The sequence below is a fragment of the Drosophila nasuta genome, chromosome 2L (genome assembly GCF_023558535.2).
Source record: "Drosophila nasuta strain 15112-1781.00 chromosome 2L, ASM2355853v1, whole genome shotgun sequence".
NCBI lineage: Eukaryota > Metazoa > Arthropoda > Insecta > Diptera > Drosophilidae > Drosophila > Drosophila nasuta.
Genome location: NC_083455.1, coordinates 10,131,306 through 10,146,927, shown reverse-complemented (window position 1 = coordinate 10,146,927; position 15,622 = coordinate 10,131,306). Strand labels below are relative to the sequence as shown.

The 15,622-nt window shown below is 33.6% G+C and overlaps 2 protein-coding genes across 6 annotated transcripts in view; one reads left to right on the top strand and one right to left on the bottom strand.

The window, feature by feature from the left end:
• The window catches only part of LOC132786284 (neurogenic protein mastermind), a 123,134-nt gene that overhangs the window by 13,399 nt on the left and 94,113 nt on the right, over positions 1-15,622 (bottom strand). For all 5 annotated transcript variants that reach the window (XM_060792890.1, XM_060793042.1, XM_060792815.1 and 2 more), the window contains 2 exons: positions 1,922-2,552; positions 699-860 (listed from right to left, as the gene is read on the bottom strand). In XM_060792890.1, the coding sequence (XP_060648873.1) occupies positions 699-860; positions 1,922-2,552 (793 nt within the window). The remainder of the gene's footprint in view (positions 1-698; positions 861-1,921; positions 2,553-15,622) is intronic.
• LOC132790453 (fibrinogen-like protein 1) lies at positions 12,049-13,719 on the top strand. Its single transcript, XM_060798986.1, has 3 exons — positions 12,049-12,167; positions 12,237-13,432; positions 13,502-13,719. The coding sequence occupies exons 1-3, from the start codon at positions 12,087-12,089 to the stop codon at positions 13,596-13,598; spliced, it is 1,374 nt and encodes a 457-aa protein (XP_060654969.1). The 5' UTR covers positions 12,049-12,086; the 3' UTR covers positions 13,599-13,719.

Sequence of the window (15,622 nt, the reverse complement as noted above, 5' to 3'; positions counted from 1 at the left end):
GACATGAGGAAGAATAAAAATAATAATATAATAAAAATTATTCCTCACAATACATTTTAAGAGAATAAAAATATAATTTAATAAAAATTCTTTCCAATTGATAACAATAAAGAATGAACAATATTCTATATATCTTGAACAAAAACTAACTTTCTTTGGAATTTGACTCAGATTTAAAATTTTTTTTTTTGCTTATTACGAAACAAGTCGCGCATACCCTCAGCTCTTTTTACAGGGTATTGCTGCTAGCCACTCGCCCTGGTGTCATTGAAACATAAATAAATTTATGTAAATTAAATAAAAATATTAATTAAATTCAGGCATTGCGTCAGCGAGAAAAGACGAAATATCCCCGCGCCTCCATCGAACTCTTTTCCTTTTCCCCAAATTTCCTTTATTATTTTTAGCCCCATTCGATCTGATTTGAATTTGAACATAATTGGTTTTTAATTGAGAAGCACGTGTCACCAAATAGCAAAAGGAAAAAAGGAAAAGCGAGAGCAGAAAACTGCAGGAAAATTACATTGGGGACTTGTGTCATTGCTAAGTACAAAGTTCCCTCTGGATGCTGTGCAAAACTTGTTTTCGCTTATTAGTTTGATGAGTTTTTGATTAAAGTGTGTCGACACGCATTTTGTTTTCTTTTCTCATTGCCTTTGTCTTTTAGATGGGGATTTTTTTCGAAGGGATTTACTCACCGTTCGAACCACTTGATTTAATATTGCCGCCTTATCCGGTTTCGTTGATGTCATATCCCCACGTTTGTTGAGCTGCAGAAACTCCGAGAGCTGCTCGATGTAATTATTTTCCATTTCCCGACGTCGCTTCTCATTGTTGCATTTGTTGATCTGTGATTGCGGCTGTTAAAAGAAATACAAATTATTAGCACTTATAAATAATAACTAGATCAATTGCATTTATTGAAGCAAGAAAGTATTACATAAATCCTGAGGTGAAATTTCTACCAGATTGTTGTCAAGCAAAATTTCGCTCACTAATTTATCAAGTTTATTGACAACATGTCAGTCTTAAAATGATAAATTAATTAATCATTAGACTTTTGGAATGTCAAATTAGGGATTTTAAGTGCTGTATTTTGTCGACTAATTATTGATATAATTGATAAAGGTTGAAGGCATCTTGTCGACACGTCGATATAACATGATATTTTAAGAGTTTCTTTTTTTAAATTCTATTTAGCAGTTAATATATTCCTTGTTTTACTAATTTAATACTCGATTTTTTAGATTTCGAATTAGCAAATAATAAATTCCTTGTTTTGCTAATTCAATACTTATCTTTTCACCGAAAATGTATGCAAAGCTGTTTTAAGTTATTCGCTTTTGGGTATTTAAGAATTTTATAGCCACACTATTTTTAACAATCTTTATTTGTTGTTGATATGATTTGTCAGTTTAAGAAAAAGTTTACTGTATGGTAATCTTTAAATATTTACCATGATTTAAAACAGTTTGAGAAAAAAAAACGGTCTGGTTAATTTTAGATCCTGTCTAGCAAACTACTAAAATAAAAATTAATACAATAGAAATTTAAAATGAGAAACTTTCAGTATAACTTTTCTAGTATTTTATTTCAGGGATCGTAATTATAATATTATTTTTTTTTTAATACCGAGATATAAGAAATTTAATTCGTTGATTCTATTCCTCACTTCTTTTTCAAATTTTCAGTCTGTATCGTAATTATTGCAATTGCAAAATAACAATACATAAGAAAAGCTTTATTTAATTCTATGACAATATTCTTCACTTCTTTTTCTACTGTTCAGTCTGTGTTGGTGGCAGGTGTGACCGCACTAACCAGCTGACACAAGGTCACACGCACAATATACCAACTTTGTCGCTATCGATAACAGTTCGATATGTGGTCCTTTAGGATCGATAAATTGCAATTCACTCACCAAATTCACTTTCGTGTCCGTCTTGCGGCGAATTTTGCGAGCCGAAGTCGCCGCGTTCGCTGGAATCGGCGAAGCGACCGCATTCATGATGGCGGCCGAGCGCTGCAGCGCAGCTGCAATGTGCGCTGTCGCAGCAGCTGCAGCCGCTGCTTTGCTCTGATGCGAATGATGCGAGCCGAGCTGCTGCTGCTGATGTTGCTGATGTTGTTGGTGTTGTTGCTGTTGTTGTTGGTAGAGCAGTTGTTGTTGCTGTTGCTGTTGCAGCGTGAGCAGATTGTTGGCAGCTGCTGCTGCGGCGGCGGCGGCGGCAACTGCTGCTGGCGTTGGTGTTGCCGCCGTTCGTTGCTGCGGCGTATTGGGCGTCAGACCGTGATGCAGTTGCGCTCCTCCTCCCGCTCCCGCTCCCTGTCCGCTTACCACGCTACCGCCAGCGGCCGGGATTGTAACTGCTGCGGTCGCAGCGGCCGGCGACGAGCGCGGCAGATTGCAACCAGAGTTGCCGCTGTTGTTGATGTTGTTGTTGCTGCTGCTGTTGCTGCTGCTGCTGTGCTTGCTACTTGAGGCTGTTGCTGCTCCGTTTGTTGTTGCTGTACCTGAGGCCCAATGATCTGGTAAGTCACCTGGGCTAAGCCTGCAATAGTTGAGAGAAAACAGATGCGAAAGTTTATTAAGGGAAACACTTTTAAGAAAAGTTTAAGACTACAGATTAAGATTTTACACACAAATAAGATAATATTTACATACTATGATTAAAAGATATTGAAAAATTTCAATTACTATTAAATTCAAATAAATAATAAATAATATTATTGAATAAAATAATATTGTATAAAATTCATTGGTAGTAAATCATCAAATGTAATAAGTGTAATATAAAGAAACATTTTTTTTTGTATTCGCCATTAATCTTTTTTGTTATTTATGTTGAATTTTGAAGACTAATTATTGATAAAACATCAGAGTTGTAAAGCGCCAAATAGATACATCAAAATAATATGATTCTTTGCCAATTTAATTCTAGACTTTTTAAAACACGCATTAGCGAATAATAAATTCTTTGTTAAGTACTGAGATGTTCATATGAATTGAAAAAATTTAAAGTTCAATAAAGAAAAGTATATGAAACCAAAAAGAAAAATATGTTAAAGAAATTGGTTTGAATTTGCATTCCGTATTTAAGAAAGAAAAGTATTTTTGTAAGATAAGTTTTTATAACCTTTGTAGTCAATCAATGTATTTGGACTTGTTGGCGAAATAATAAAATAGATCTGGTATTATTTGCATGAAGAATTAATTAGGAATTGTATTATATACTTTTCAGAAAATATAATCTATAAAAATAATAAAATAATCAGGCATTTAAAACACCTAAAAGTATGCAGTAGATTTTTCTATTTATTTACTCATTAAGGATATAGATTTAATAGAACTGTCTGTCCGCTGACTTCAGCATCTATAGCTCTAAAACCATTAGAGTTATAGCTACCAAATTTTTTGACAACATTCTAACAAATTATACGCAAAGTTTAGTTGTGCGCTCGTGAAAATAAAAAAATACATTTATGAAGTCTGATTAAAATTTCTGAAAGTCATGGCTGCTTTTGCTTTGTGCATTGCATTTTTGATAGCGCGTATCTCAGAGTCTAGCAGGCTCGTCTGTAGCTTTATTAGCTACCTTCAATTGTATTTGATTTCTTTGCTTAGCGGCCTTGAGCATTGTCTCTAACCCCACGCGCCTTAAGTGAAATGTAAATGCGAAAATGATTTGCAAATACGTTTCTTCCCCTTTTCTTATTCACTGTCTCTCTTTCTCTTTAGTCTATCTGCACACTTTCTATTTGTGATAATGTGCTGCCTCGATTACAAACTTTATAGTATAGTGTATAGTACTTCTTTCCTTTTTGTTTTTATCTAATTCATTTGCATTTGTCAATCGCATGCAAAGCAAAAAGAGGAAAACAAAAGGCCTACAAAATTTTCCATTATACAAAGTTGATTTTAATATTATTTTAAGTTTAATTTGAAGGGTATATTCTATAAAGTATTTATAGTTTAGGGATCACTCACAATTTTAACGAAAAATAAAACTAAAATTAAAAAAAAAAAAAACTGTGCGGAAAATTGTTGATTAGCAACTTATATGTACTTCAAATTTGAATGACATTAAATGGAACAACAAATAAACTTACACTTTATACAGAAATGATTTTTCAACATGTTTTTGTTAAACTCACATTCGAATTTGGCTTAAAAATATACTCTACATTTTATATTTGTTAAAGTTGTAATTCTAACTTTAAGTTTTAATTGTATATTAAATTGTTCTTAAATTGGAATTCATAATTTAAACTATCTCTTCGTTTAAGTTCAATTTCTAATTATGTTATTTAATTTATTTAATTCACTTAAATTCTGCTCTTTAATAGAATTTACTTCTAAACTGAAAAATAAAACGTAATTTGTATAATTGAAAATATCATAATTGATCTCCCTTTTCTTAATGTTTATATTTAAAATGATTTTTTGATGCATCAAAAATATTTTACATGTATCCCTTGTTTGATTATGAATTGAGACTCTCTTGGCAGCACTTTAAGGAACAAATCTATATGCGATACAAACCAGCAATTAAATGATTCATTATGCGCTTCGAGGCGTTTCTCTGTCTACCCAAAAAACCAAAAACAAAACAAAACAAATAAACAAAGGCTCGTAAACGAAACGTTTCCATATTGTCAGCATATTGTCAAAGCTGAGGCGAAAGTTGTTAATCAAATGAGCGAGAGAGAGAGCGAGAGAGGAGATAAAAGAGGGGTGGGGGGAAAGTGCGAAAGAGAGGTGTGTGGAAATCTCTTCGAACGCAGTTCGAGCTCAATGATTGATAAGTTGCGAAATTAGCCTTGTGAGCAAGTGCGATAACTGCAGATTATTCGAGTTTATTCGAACAAGTGTTTGTAAATATAGACTGGAAATATATAATGTTGATAAGCAATGCAACACGAACAAGGGAACAAAAGTAAAAGAAGAAGAAGAAGCAGGCAAACAAAGGGTAACTGCATCATTTGTAATTTAATTAATTAAAAGTGCACTCGCTGTCTTCCTTAATTGGGCACGTCAATCGTCAATCATACGCCCAGTGTGCCAGCAGCTAACTGTAAACTACAACTTCATAATGAACCGCTGCAACTTAATCATCATCTTCATCATCATCATCATCATTGGGGTGGCTTATTAATGTGTCACGCTGTTCAAAAAAAAAAAAAATAACTCAGAAGTCCGAATCTGCGCAATTATTGCGCCTGTCAAGGGAAACTACAACAAAAAAAAACGAAGAGGGGAAGGTGTGAGAGCAGGCAACGGGGGAGGGAGCGGGGGCGGTTCCCTGGCTGCCCCCTTTGTGATTATACGTCACTCATTTTCGCGCTCATAGCGCAGCCTTTTTTCCTCCTTTATTTCTTCTTTTTTTGGTTTTTGGTCAGCTGCCCGTCAGCTCCACCTTTGCTCTCATGTCCGTCTGCTTAGCGGATACCCTACACAATTTATATTATTGGGTGTCTACAACTATTTTGTAAATTATTTCAGATTTTTTGAATTTTGTATCCTTATATCTTGAGTCCCATTAAACGTATATCTTTTGATAACTATCTACAACTATTTTGTAAATTATTTAAAATTATTTCAGATTTTTTAGAATTTGAATTTTTAAATCTTTAGTCTCAATATATTTACATCTTTTGATAATAGTGAATTGAAAAATACCCTGCACAATTTACAGCATTGGGTGTCTACAACTATGTGAAAATTACTCAATATAAAATAAGATTTCTTTGAATTTTTATATTTGATATTCCGATTTTTATATATCTTGTTTTAATATTGAATATAGAAAACTATTAAATTCTAATATGCTGAATAATACCCAATGGGGGTTACACAAATGGGTGTCTATAACCACAAAATTTAATGAGTCTTTATTTTTCAGCATTGAGTATGAAAAACTATTCCCTTTGCTGGCAAATACCCTGCCTCATTCTTGATATTGGGTAGCTCCAACTATTTTGTAACTTAAACCCAACTAAGTGTAATTTCCCCATCGTTTTTTTGTGAACTCGAATCGATAATTATGTATAATCTATAATTAATGTTGCTATGTTAATTGCACTTTTTCTTTTTATTAAAACTTCTTCTATTCTATAATATTTGGTGCTGATTGTTTCCACATAACATTATTTTAACTTCATTTTGTAATATTTATGTAGCAAATAATACTTTTCAGTTTTGTGTTTTGACCAATCAGACCTTCCAATTCTTCACTGTTCTATAAAGAAGATTCTGTTCTGATCATAGTCTTAATTAGATTATCCTATTTAATTTTGCTTTATATTAGAAATGTATTTTAATTGAATTTTCTATTTCTGTCTTTCATCTATCTTAAAAACTTCTCTGTCCTATTACAGGGTACTCTCAAATGAAGCTACTCTATAGCTCTGCTAGCATTCAGTTGATATTCTTTTGATTTAGTTCACGCTGTTTCTCTCCGTTCTCCATTCTCCATCTTCCATTCTTGGTTCTGTTTTACGCTGATTACATCGTTGACTCGGGGCGTTCAGTGTCTGTAATTATTTTTGCCTGCAATTCGCAATTCGCATTCTCTTTGGGACGCAGTCGAGGCCTTCATTATGCACATAATGTAATTAAAAAAAATAAGAGTACAACAAGCTCACAGTCCTCAACACTGGACACTGGTCATTACCAAGTTCCTTAGTGTGTGGTCGCTTTTGCTTTTGCTTTTCCAGGTAAATTACAGTTTGTAAATGAATGAATAAAATATTCTCATATTAAACATAAATTCGAAATATCTTTAGTTACTCATAATTTACATTTATTTGAAATTTCTTTACCCTTTCTACCCAAAGAAATATTTTCAAAGTTTAAAATAAAACCTAAACTGATTTATTCATTAAATTGCTACAAAATTGAAATATATTATTTTCTTATTTCCTTTACAATTGTCTAAGTTTGGTTTTATTTGAAATTTAAATACCTAAAGAAATATTTTCAAAGTTTAAAAGAACCTAAACTGATTTATTCATTAAATTGCCAGATCCCAAAAAGCAAAAGCAAAATAATATCCATTAATATTTTCAATGCTTGAGGGCAATTTGTGAGCAAATCAACAACTGCGACCTGCGATATTGTTTTAGGCATTCCTAAAGCTTTGCTTTGGCCTACGTGCTGCTGGACAGCTGAGCAGCCAGCTCCCCAAAGATATTATCTAATCTGATTCTGAATGAAGCTATACAGAATATTTAAGAGCTGACCTTTGTTGAAAGCATGATGAAATTCTTGAATAGTTGAGAATGTGAGTAACACATTTAAACATTTTTAGACGCTTCACTTTAAATAATTTCCAGTGTTTTTTCTACAATGCACACTTTAAGCTCTCTTGTGGGAAAGCGCATTAATTTCACTTGACAAATTTTAATTTGAGAGTTGCAACAACGATTCACTTTGATGCAGCAGACAGCAGCCAATTTGCCACACGAAAACAAACATGTTGTCCATGTTGTCAGTCGCAATTAATTGCCAACGAGTGCGACCAACAACAGCAACAACAGTAACAACAACAACATCAGCAAACTAAGTGACAGCGATGGGAGAGACAACAACATGCAGTCAACAAACAACAACAAACTAGCAACATTGTTCACATAGTAGTTGTAATGGCATCCCAAAAATGGAAGTGGACAAAGTGCAATAGAAACAGCAGCAACAACAACAACAACAACAACGATAACGACTATTAGTTTCCCTAAAGTAGCACACTACGCGTATACGTAATTTCCAGCATTAGAACCAGTTGCCAAACTTCAGCACACTAGATGGCGCTTCAAAGTGTTTCAATGCCATCTATCGGGTATAGCAAAGAATATAAGAGCATGTTAAAAGCCTCTTATGACAAATTAATTAATGTTAATAATAAATATTTAATATTAAATTATTTTTTAAATTAAATCATCTCAATTTAGTTATATTAATTACATAAAATCAATCAATTAATATTATTTGCCAAGCTTTATTGAACAAACGATTTCTAGTCTCTATTGAAATTCTATATGCTGCAAATTCTTGGAATTCTTCAGTTCGATTTCGTCAGCTGTTGACTCACTACTGTAATATATATGTTATGCAGATACGATCCACTGATAATAAATAACTATTGCAGGTACTTTTTTTATAATTTAAATTTATCGCAATGGATGAGTAATTGTAGTAAGTAGGTGATTAGGTTAATGGCAAAGATTCGTTTGAACTGCTTGTGGCATACTCGAGTATAACAGTATAACAGTGTGGAGTTATCTATTGTATTTATACCTGTGTGCAAGTATTGCTCTTAACCTCCAACCGTAAATCATTTTGTACATAATTTAGTTGTTTTGCGGCTTTTCGAGTGTTTTTCAGTTTGTCTGTCGCTGTCGCTGTCTCTGTCTCTGTCTCTCTGTCAGACTGACTGACATTCATAATCACACTCAAAGCATACACACGCATGCATGAAGAGGCGGCACTTGTCGCTGGCCCCTAACTAAAAACTCAGCTAACTAAGCCGCCGTTTGCCGCCTGCCGCCCGCCATTTGCAATTCGCTTCTCTCTGACTGAGCTGCGCTCTTCGCCAACTGCACTTCCCCCCTCTCCCCCACGTACTTGAGTCTGTCTATCCGACTGCGTCTGAGTGTGTGTGTGTGTGTGTGTGTGTGAGAGAGTGCTGTGTCTCAGCTCATTTACTCAGCTGTGCCGACAGTTGTGCAGTTAGTTGTACAGTTGTTGTAGGCTTGCATTTTAGCAACTAATTGTCTGAATATAAAACATATGCTTAAACTGCTCAGCGCTCGCTCTCTTTGTGTCTCTCTGTCTTTCTCGTTCGCTCTCGCGTGCGCTCAATCATTGCTACAAATAATAAAGTGGGTCATGGATGAAAGAAAAAGCGTTTTATAAAGTGGGTCATGAATTTTGTTTCACTCACGTTCAAGTGTATTTCGATTGCTGTTCGTTGCTGTTGTTGTTGTTGTCGCTGTCGTTTATGTTGAATTTTTTTATATTTTTATTTTCGCAAAACACAAAAAAAAAACATAAAAATATATTTATAAGTGTGATATGTCCAATGATTCAGTTATTTGCCTTTGTTGTCGGGTGCGGTATTTGAAGCGGGGCATACCCTTGACGATATGCTAAAGTGGGTGTGTCGTTAGTCATAAAGCAAAGAGCAGATCGTTCCATGATCGCTTTGAAATGGTACGAAAATAAAGATTAAAATTAAACTAAATTGATTGATAAATTAATATTTCTACATAGATATTGCAAAAGATATATACATTACAATATTTCTATTTTTATTTAAATAAAAAAAAAAAATTCAAATCATAAAATGCCTATAAAATCTATAACCACCTCAAAAAATGTTGCTTGACTTTGGGCTAGGTACTAATTTATCGATATTATACGATACGATATGTAATATCGATGTATTATGATTTTCTAGCTCTTCTTTTAGCTTTTTCGCTTTCCTGTTTTAGCAATATTAGCAATAAGCTTTTAATTATTAAACTATAATTCTGTAAAGTACACATTTTAATTGAAGTGATATATAACTAATTTATTTTATTACTGCTTTTAGTCTGACTATTGTTATTATCAGTTTCTCTAAAGCAAATCAAACTGAGGTCGAATGCATGCGAATGCAACTAGAATAATGTAGTAGGCACTAGACAGGGTCGTTCTCTTTCTCTTTCCGGCATCTTACAAGTAGTCTCTCTCTTTTTCTCTCTCTCTCTATCTATCATTCTCTACGTCAATCTGTCTGTCTTAGTGTGTGCAAACATATAGACTATTATATAGTACATATTCAATGTAACATTGTATAACCGGCCTCAGCAATCCACCTGCTGATAAACTGCACTGTGTTTAGATTCTGTTCTTGTTGTTGTTGTTGTCTGAGTGCTTGCAGTTGTTTTTATTGTTATTGTTGTTGTTGCTGTTGTCGTCGTCGTCATCGTTGCTATAGCGAAATAATGTCAGTGGGTCAGAGTCGATTTAGCATTTTGCGGCAGTTTGTTTGTGTTTGTTGTTTCTGTTTCTGTTTCTGTTTTTGCTTTAGCTTTAGCTTTAGACACTTTAGCTAAGGTTAGACGCGCGTGAAAAAAAAACAGCTGTTTTGCGTGTTCAACGGCGACTGCAGCTAAATACGGTCACACTCCAAACTGAGCTGACTTGAAAACTGATAGTTGCTAAATTGAGCAGCTGACTAAGACTTATTGTCGAGGTAGAGTCTTATTCAATTGTGAGGCGATGCAAATCGCATATAAACATTGAAAGTTATTGAATTAAGTAATAAATTTAAAATTTTAATTATTTAACAATAGGAAGGAACTAAAAAATCTCGTATACTTAAAAGAAACATAAAATTTACTTATTGTCAATTAGATAGAAAAGAAACAGAATAAAAAAAAATATTTAAAAGAAAAGAAACATAAATAATAAAGTAAAGTTGATGAAAAGACTACTTTAAATCTTTGTATAAATACTCTTCTGTTATATTTTATAAATATATAATTTGTATTAAATTCAAAAATACTGAAAACTTAATGAAAGTTGTAAACTATTATGTGCATTTAGTATTCTTTTGCATAGTTTGCATATTTATGCTTTAAGTTTTGTTTAATGTTAGTAGCCTTAATTCATTCCTCTTGTACTCTTCATGGGGACAATTAAAAAGAAGTCCAAAATTATTTATTACTATAAGGTATTTTTCATGTTGAAGATTGTTTTGCAGTTTGTGCACAATTAAATTTATATATTTCCTTCAAGTTTGTGTTTCTCCGTCTCGCAAACTGCAAAAGTTTTAATTGATGAGCAAATAAAAATAAAATTATAAGCTAACCTTCAAAATTCCGCTGTTGTTTTTGGATTTTTTGCATGTTGTTTACATTTCAAAAAGCTGACAACGATTTTATACTCGTATGTTTTTTTTTTTTGATAATATACGAATTGACGAGCTTTTCCTTGGAAAGTTCATTGCGTTACTCACCTGCAAAGAAAGAACAGAGAGAAATGTTGATTAATACACGATCATCATTGATCATCAAAGATAAATGAATCTACATACATACATATATATTATTATTGTTCATAATATTGCGGAAATATACACCATTGAAAATGATGTTGATTTATAGAGTAGAAAGATGAAAAGTCTGATGCGTAAATGAAAATAATGTTGTTTTTTAAGTTTTTTTTTAATTGATTTATTAAGTAAAAAGATAAATAATCTGATGCATATTTTTATACCCGCTACCCATAGGGTAGCTGTGTCTATGTGACTGTCCGTCTGTCCGTATGAAACACTGGATCTTTGAGACTATAAGAGATAGAGCTATAATTTTTAGACAATAACAAATATAGCAATTGTCATCCCCGAAAATTTGGTTGCATGTTGTATGTATGTATGTCGTATGTTGTATGTATTGTATGTATGCGTATACGTAATACGTATTGCGTATATACATACATGCTCGCCTATAGCGGCTGTGATATATAGCTGTGATAGCTCTGGTGGTAAAGTTCAAGACCAACATGTTGAGGTGTCCGGGTTCGAGTTCCGGTCGGGAATACAAACATTTTTTTTAATGGTTTATATTTTTTTATTCCCTTTCAAGCTGACAGAAGTAAGAACTAAGCGCGCATTGATTTTGATGATTATCTTATATGGCTAGAGTTAAATAGCAACTGCATAATGGCTGTGTTAGATTTAGTGAAAGGTTGCAAGCCCGACATGTTATGGTGCTCGGATTCAAATCCCGATCGAGAATACATGCACATTTTTTTTTTAATATTTTGAGATTATTACCGCAATATGTTGCTTGTATTCGACTGTAGCTTTCTAACTTGTTATTATTTGGAATTTAAAAAAATCGCAGACAATCATCCGACATTGAAATCTCTTATGCCGACAGAGATTCTAGTCCGAGACTCTAGGTTATCATTACTTGACCTCTCCCGTTCAGATCTATTGAGCAGAGTCCACATCCGCTTCATATTTTCAATGACTTTAACGAAATAACTAAATTCAGTTCCAAATTCATTTTGTTTGCGGGCAGTCGAAACATTTAAAATGGGCAGAATAACATTTAACGGAGTTTTGTTACTGATGATCCTTCAAATATTCTTGGTGGCTACAACAACTGGAGATGAAGTGAGATCAAAGACATAATACTAAGAAGAATAAAGAGTGACAAAAGTGTATACTTTTTCTTCCTATCAGACTTGTGAAACAGACCGAAAAATGGAAGAACGGTGCCGGCTACATAACTACAAGACTGTTAAACCTTTACTCGACTATTTCAGGCAGGTTAGAAATGAGTTAGAACAAAGTGAAACTAAGGAAAAGCAGATAAGTGAATTAAATTCCGATCTTATGGAAAAATATCATGAAATTGTAAGAATTCATGAAACATTCAAGAAGGAGGCGGATCTATTAAATGCGTACAAAAACAAAGTAATCAAAGGGGAACACGATTTACTATTGTGTCAAAATAAAGTTGATAAATCTGAATCTATAATTAATTCACAACAAAATACTATTCTTAAATTTGAAAACCAACTATCAGATAAATCCACCAACTTAGAAAACTGTCAAGTTCAATTAAAATCTGTTAATTCTAGATTAATTGAAAAAGATGAAAATATAAAGAGATTGAATGAGATTATTAAAAATAACACAGAACATCAGAAAACACTTGAGTTGGAATTAGAGAAGAGTAAATCTATATTAGTAAAGCATGAAAAAGATATTCAGTTATGTCGTTCAGAAAACAACAAATTAAATAGGACATCAGAGAACATTAGAGAAGAACAGAAAAATATTCAATTGAAATTAAAAGATGCTGAAACTAAGCTAATAGATAAAGTAAAGGAAAATCAGTTATGTCAATCTGCACTTCATAAATTAAGTCCAACAACATGTCTCCCTTTCGGAGATTATTCAGGAGTTCATCAACTCAATGTCTCTGGCATAGGTTTATTCAATGTTTTGTGCGATAGTCAGTTAGCTGGACCTGGATGGATTGTAATACAACAACGAGTTGGGGGAAATGAGAATTTCAATAGGGATTGGGCAACGTATCGCAAAGGTTTCGGTTCTTTTGAAAGTGATTTCTTTCTTGGCTTAGAGAAATTACATCGTATCACGAGCTTGCAGCGTTTCGAACTTTACATACATTTGGTTACTCGGTATGGAAGTGCTTACAACGCTCGTTATGACGACTTCAAAATATCTGATGAAGATAATGGATATTCACTGAGTTTGGGTAAATGCAATGGAACTATTCTTGAGGATGCATTGAGAGACAGTGAAAACATGAAATTCACAACATTCGATCACGACAACGACAAAGCTTTTTATGGTAATTGCGCAGTCTGGAATGAAGGTGGCTGGTGGTACAATTCTTGTTCTGCTTGGTAAATATTGAAAATTTTTATTTACGAAGGAATACACATATTTATAGATTTTTGTTGTTTCTTCTGCAGTCCTTTAAATGCACCATATGAGCGATATCTAAGTTGGCGGGTCAATGGGTATATTTTACTTGAAGAAGTTAAGATGCTAATTCGCCCCAAAGAATAGATGAAGAAGTGATAAACTGAAAAGCTGAAATTCCCATATTTGACTCAATTATGTAATCATTTATATATAATTGGTGCATTAAGAAATTGCGTTCTGAAAAATAAAATGATCGACTATTTAATGCAGCGATTTATTTTTTGAATGGTAATATTTCAGTTTTTATTGCATTTATTGTATCTTTTGATTTAGCAAATTTAAAATCTCTAGACACTTTCAATAGAGGTGCAAATACTTAAAAATCAGTAAATCAGTTTTGATTATCCTGTAAATATCTTTTCAGTCGAACCTTGAATATTAATGTAATTTAAGAAATGATCTTTATATATTCGTTTCTTATCTAAACATAAATGATGCAGTTCTTTCTTAATTCGTTCTATTCCCTTGCCTTCCCTTTCCTGCCACGCAATTCAATTCAATATTGAATTACAAGATAAGCTCTTGGTATGTTCGTTTAGTAGGCTTTGCTTTGCTGAGCTCGTTTCGTTCTCCTCTGCGCTTCTCTTCTTCCATTATGTGAGGTTAGGTTCGCTTCGTTTCGCTGCTATGCTGTATGTTTTTTTTTGTTAGGTTAGGTTTGCTTCGCTTCGTTGTGTTGCTGCTGTTGTGTTCAGTTCTGTTCTGTGATTTTTCTACCGGATTACAATTGTTTACATACACGACTGCACATTGTGACAGTTTCCACAGTTTCCATCGTTTTGCCGCGGCATTTGCAATTGTTGTCTGGGGCGGCTCCGCAACTTCCCTTACTCCCCCTCCCCTCCCCATCCCCCTTATTCGCATACACCTAAACAGCAGCCTGTCATGTCCTTTTAATCCCCTTTCACATACAGATGTAATTGTGCGTCTTCATGTGTGTGAGCGTTCTATTGACTGCCTTCATTTTTATACTCGCTACCCCAACGCTTAAGAGGGTGTAATAATCCGCTGGCAATGTTAGAGCTTTAAGTGAAAATTGTTGATTTCTTTTTAAATAGATAGATCTTAGGGATTACAAGTTCTGAATCTGTACAAATTTTGTGAGAACATAACAAGAAATTATTTGTTGATTTTCTAACAGTTTTGTAGAGTAATGTTGATACAACTCATAATTTTTATATTATACTAGAGTTCCAGATTCCATTTTAATATTATTTTTCAGTCTAATATTGATTTGATTTTATATTTTATTACTTTTACTGATTATTTTTAAAGAATTTGAGTCTAGTTTAAATTGATTTCAATATATTTTGTATATTTTCTTTACTGCTAGCGAGTGCTTTACAGTCGAGTTAGCTTAGTTTGCAGCCTTGTCACTTGTTTTTTGTCGTGTGTGTTTGCCAAAGGTATAAGTTTACAACAAGCTTGTAAATCCTCATCTAGCATGTGTGTGTGTGATTGTGTGTGGCTGCCACAATGTCTAACATTTCACTCGCTGCTCGTATTTCCATCTGCTGTTGCTGCCCCACTTTGAGCCCTTTTTCCCCGCCTTCCCTCCCTCTGCTGCTACTCCTTTGGTTTCCACATTTGCCAGTCGCAGTTTTCGCTTTATTTTCCACATGTATTTTTCCTCGAGTTTCTTTTTTTTTTTACAATTTTCCGCTCTCATGGATATGTTGAGGGATTTCCCCATTATCAGTTGCACCGCAATAACTATTTAACTTTGCTTTTTTATTACTTTTCTACAGAGTTTTCGACAGTTGAACGGCAGTTGCAATGGACAAACAATGTGGCTAAATCGATAGGCTGCAGATATAGCTTAAAAAGCATACAAGAACACATTCAATTATGCCCTGTAAATTTACTTTAAATTTAAAGTGGCGCCATCTAGCGAAACGTAGTTTGTGAAGCAGTGAAATCATTACATTATTAAATTTAAACTAGTTGTAGGACATTTAAGGTGTCATTTTTATACTCGCAACCCATAGGGTAGAAGGGTATTATAACTTTGTGCCGGCAGGAAATGTGTATAACAGGTAGAACGAGGCATCTCCGACCCTATAAAGTATATATATTCTTGATGAGCGTCAACAGCCGAGACGATCTAG

Bases quoted from the DNA above. Each gene is read 5' to 3' on its own strand.
- LOC132790453 (XM_060798986.1), top strand. From the start codon at position 12,087: ATGGGCAGAATAACATTTAACGGAGTTTTGTTACTGATGATCCTTCAA. The intron at 12,168-12,236 runs GTGAGATCAAAG...TCTTCCTATCAG, and splicing joins CTACAACAACTGGAGATGAA to ACTTGTGAAACAGACCGAAA. The intron at 13,433-13,501 runs GTAAATATTGAA...TTTCTTCTGCAG, and splicing joins TACAATTCTTGTTCTGCTTG to TCCTTTAAATGCACCATATG.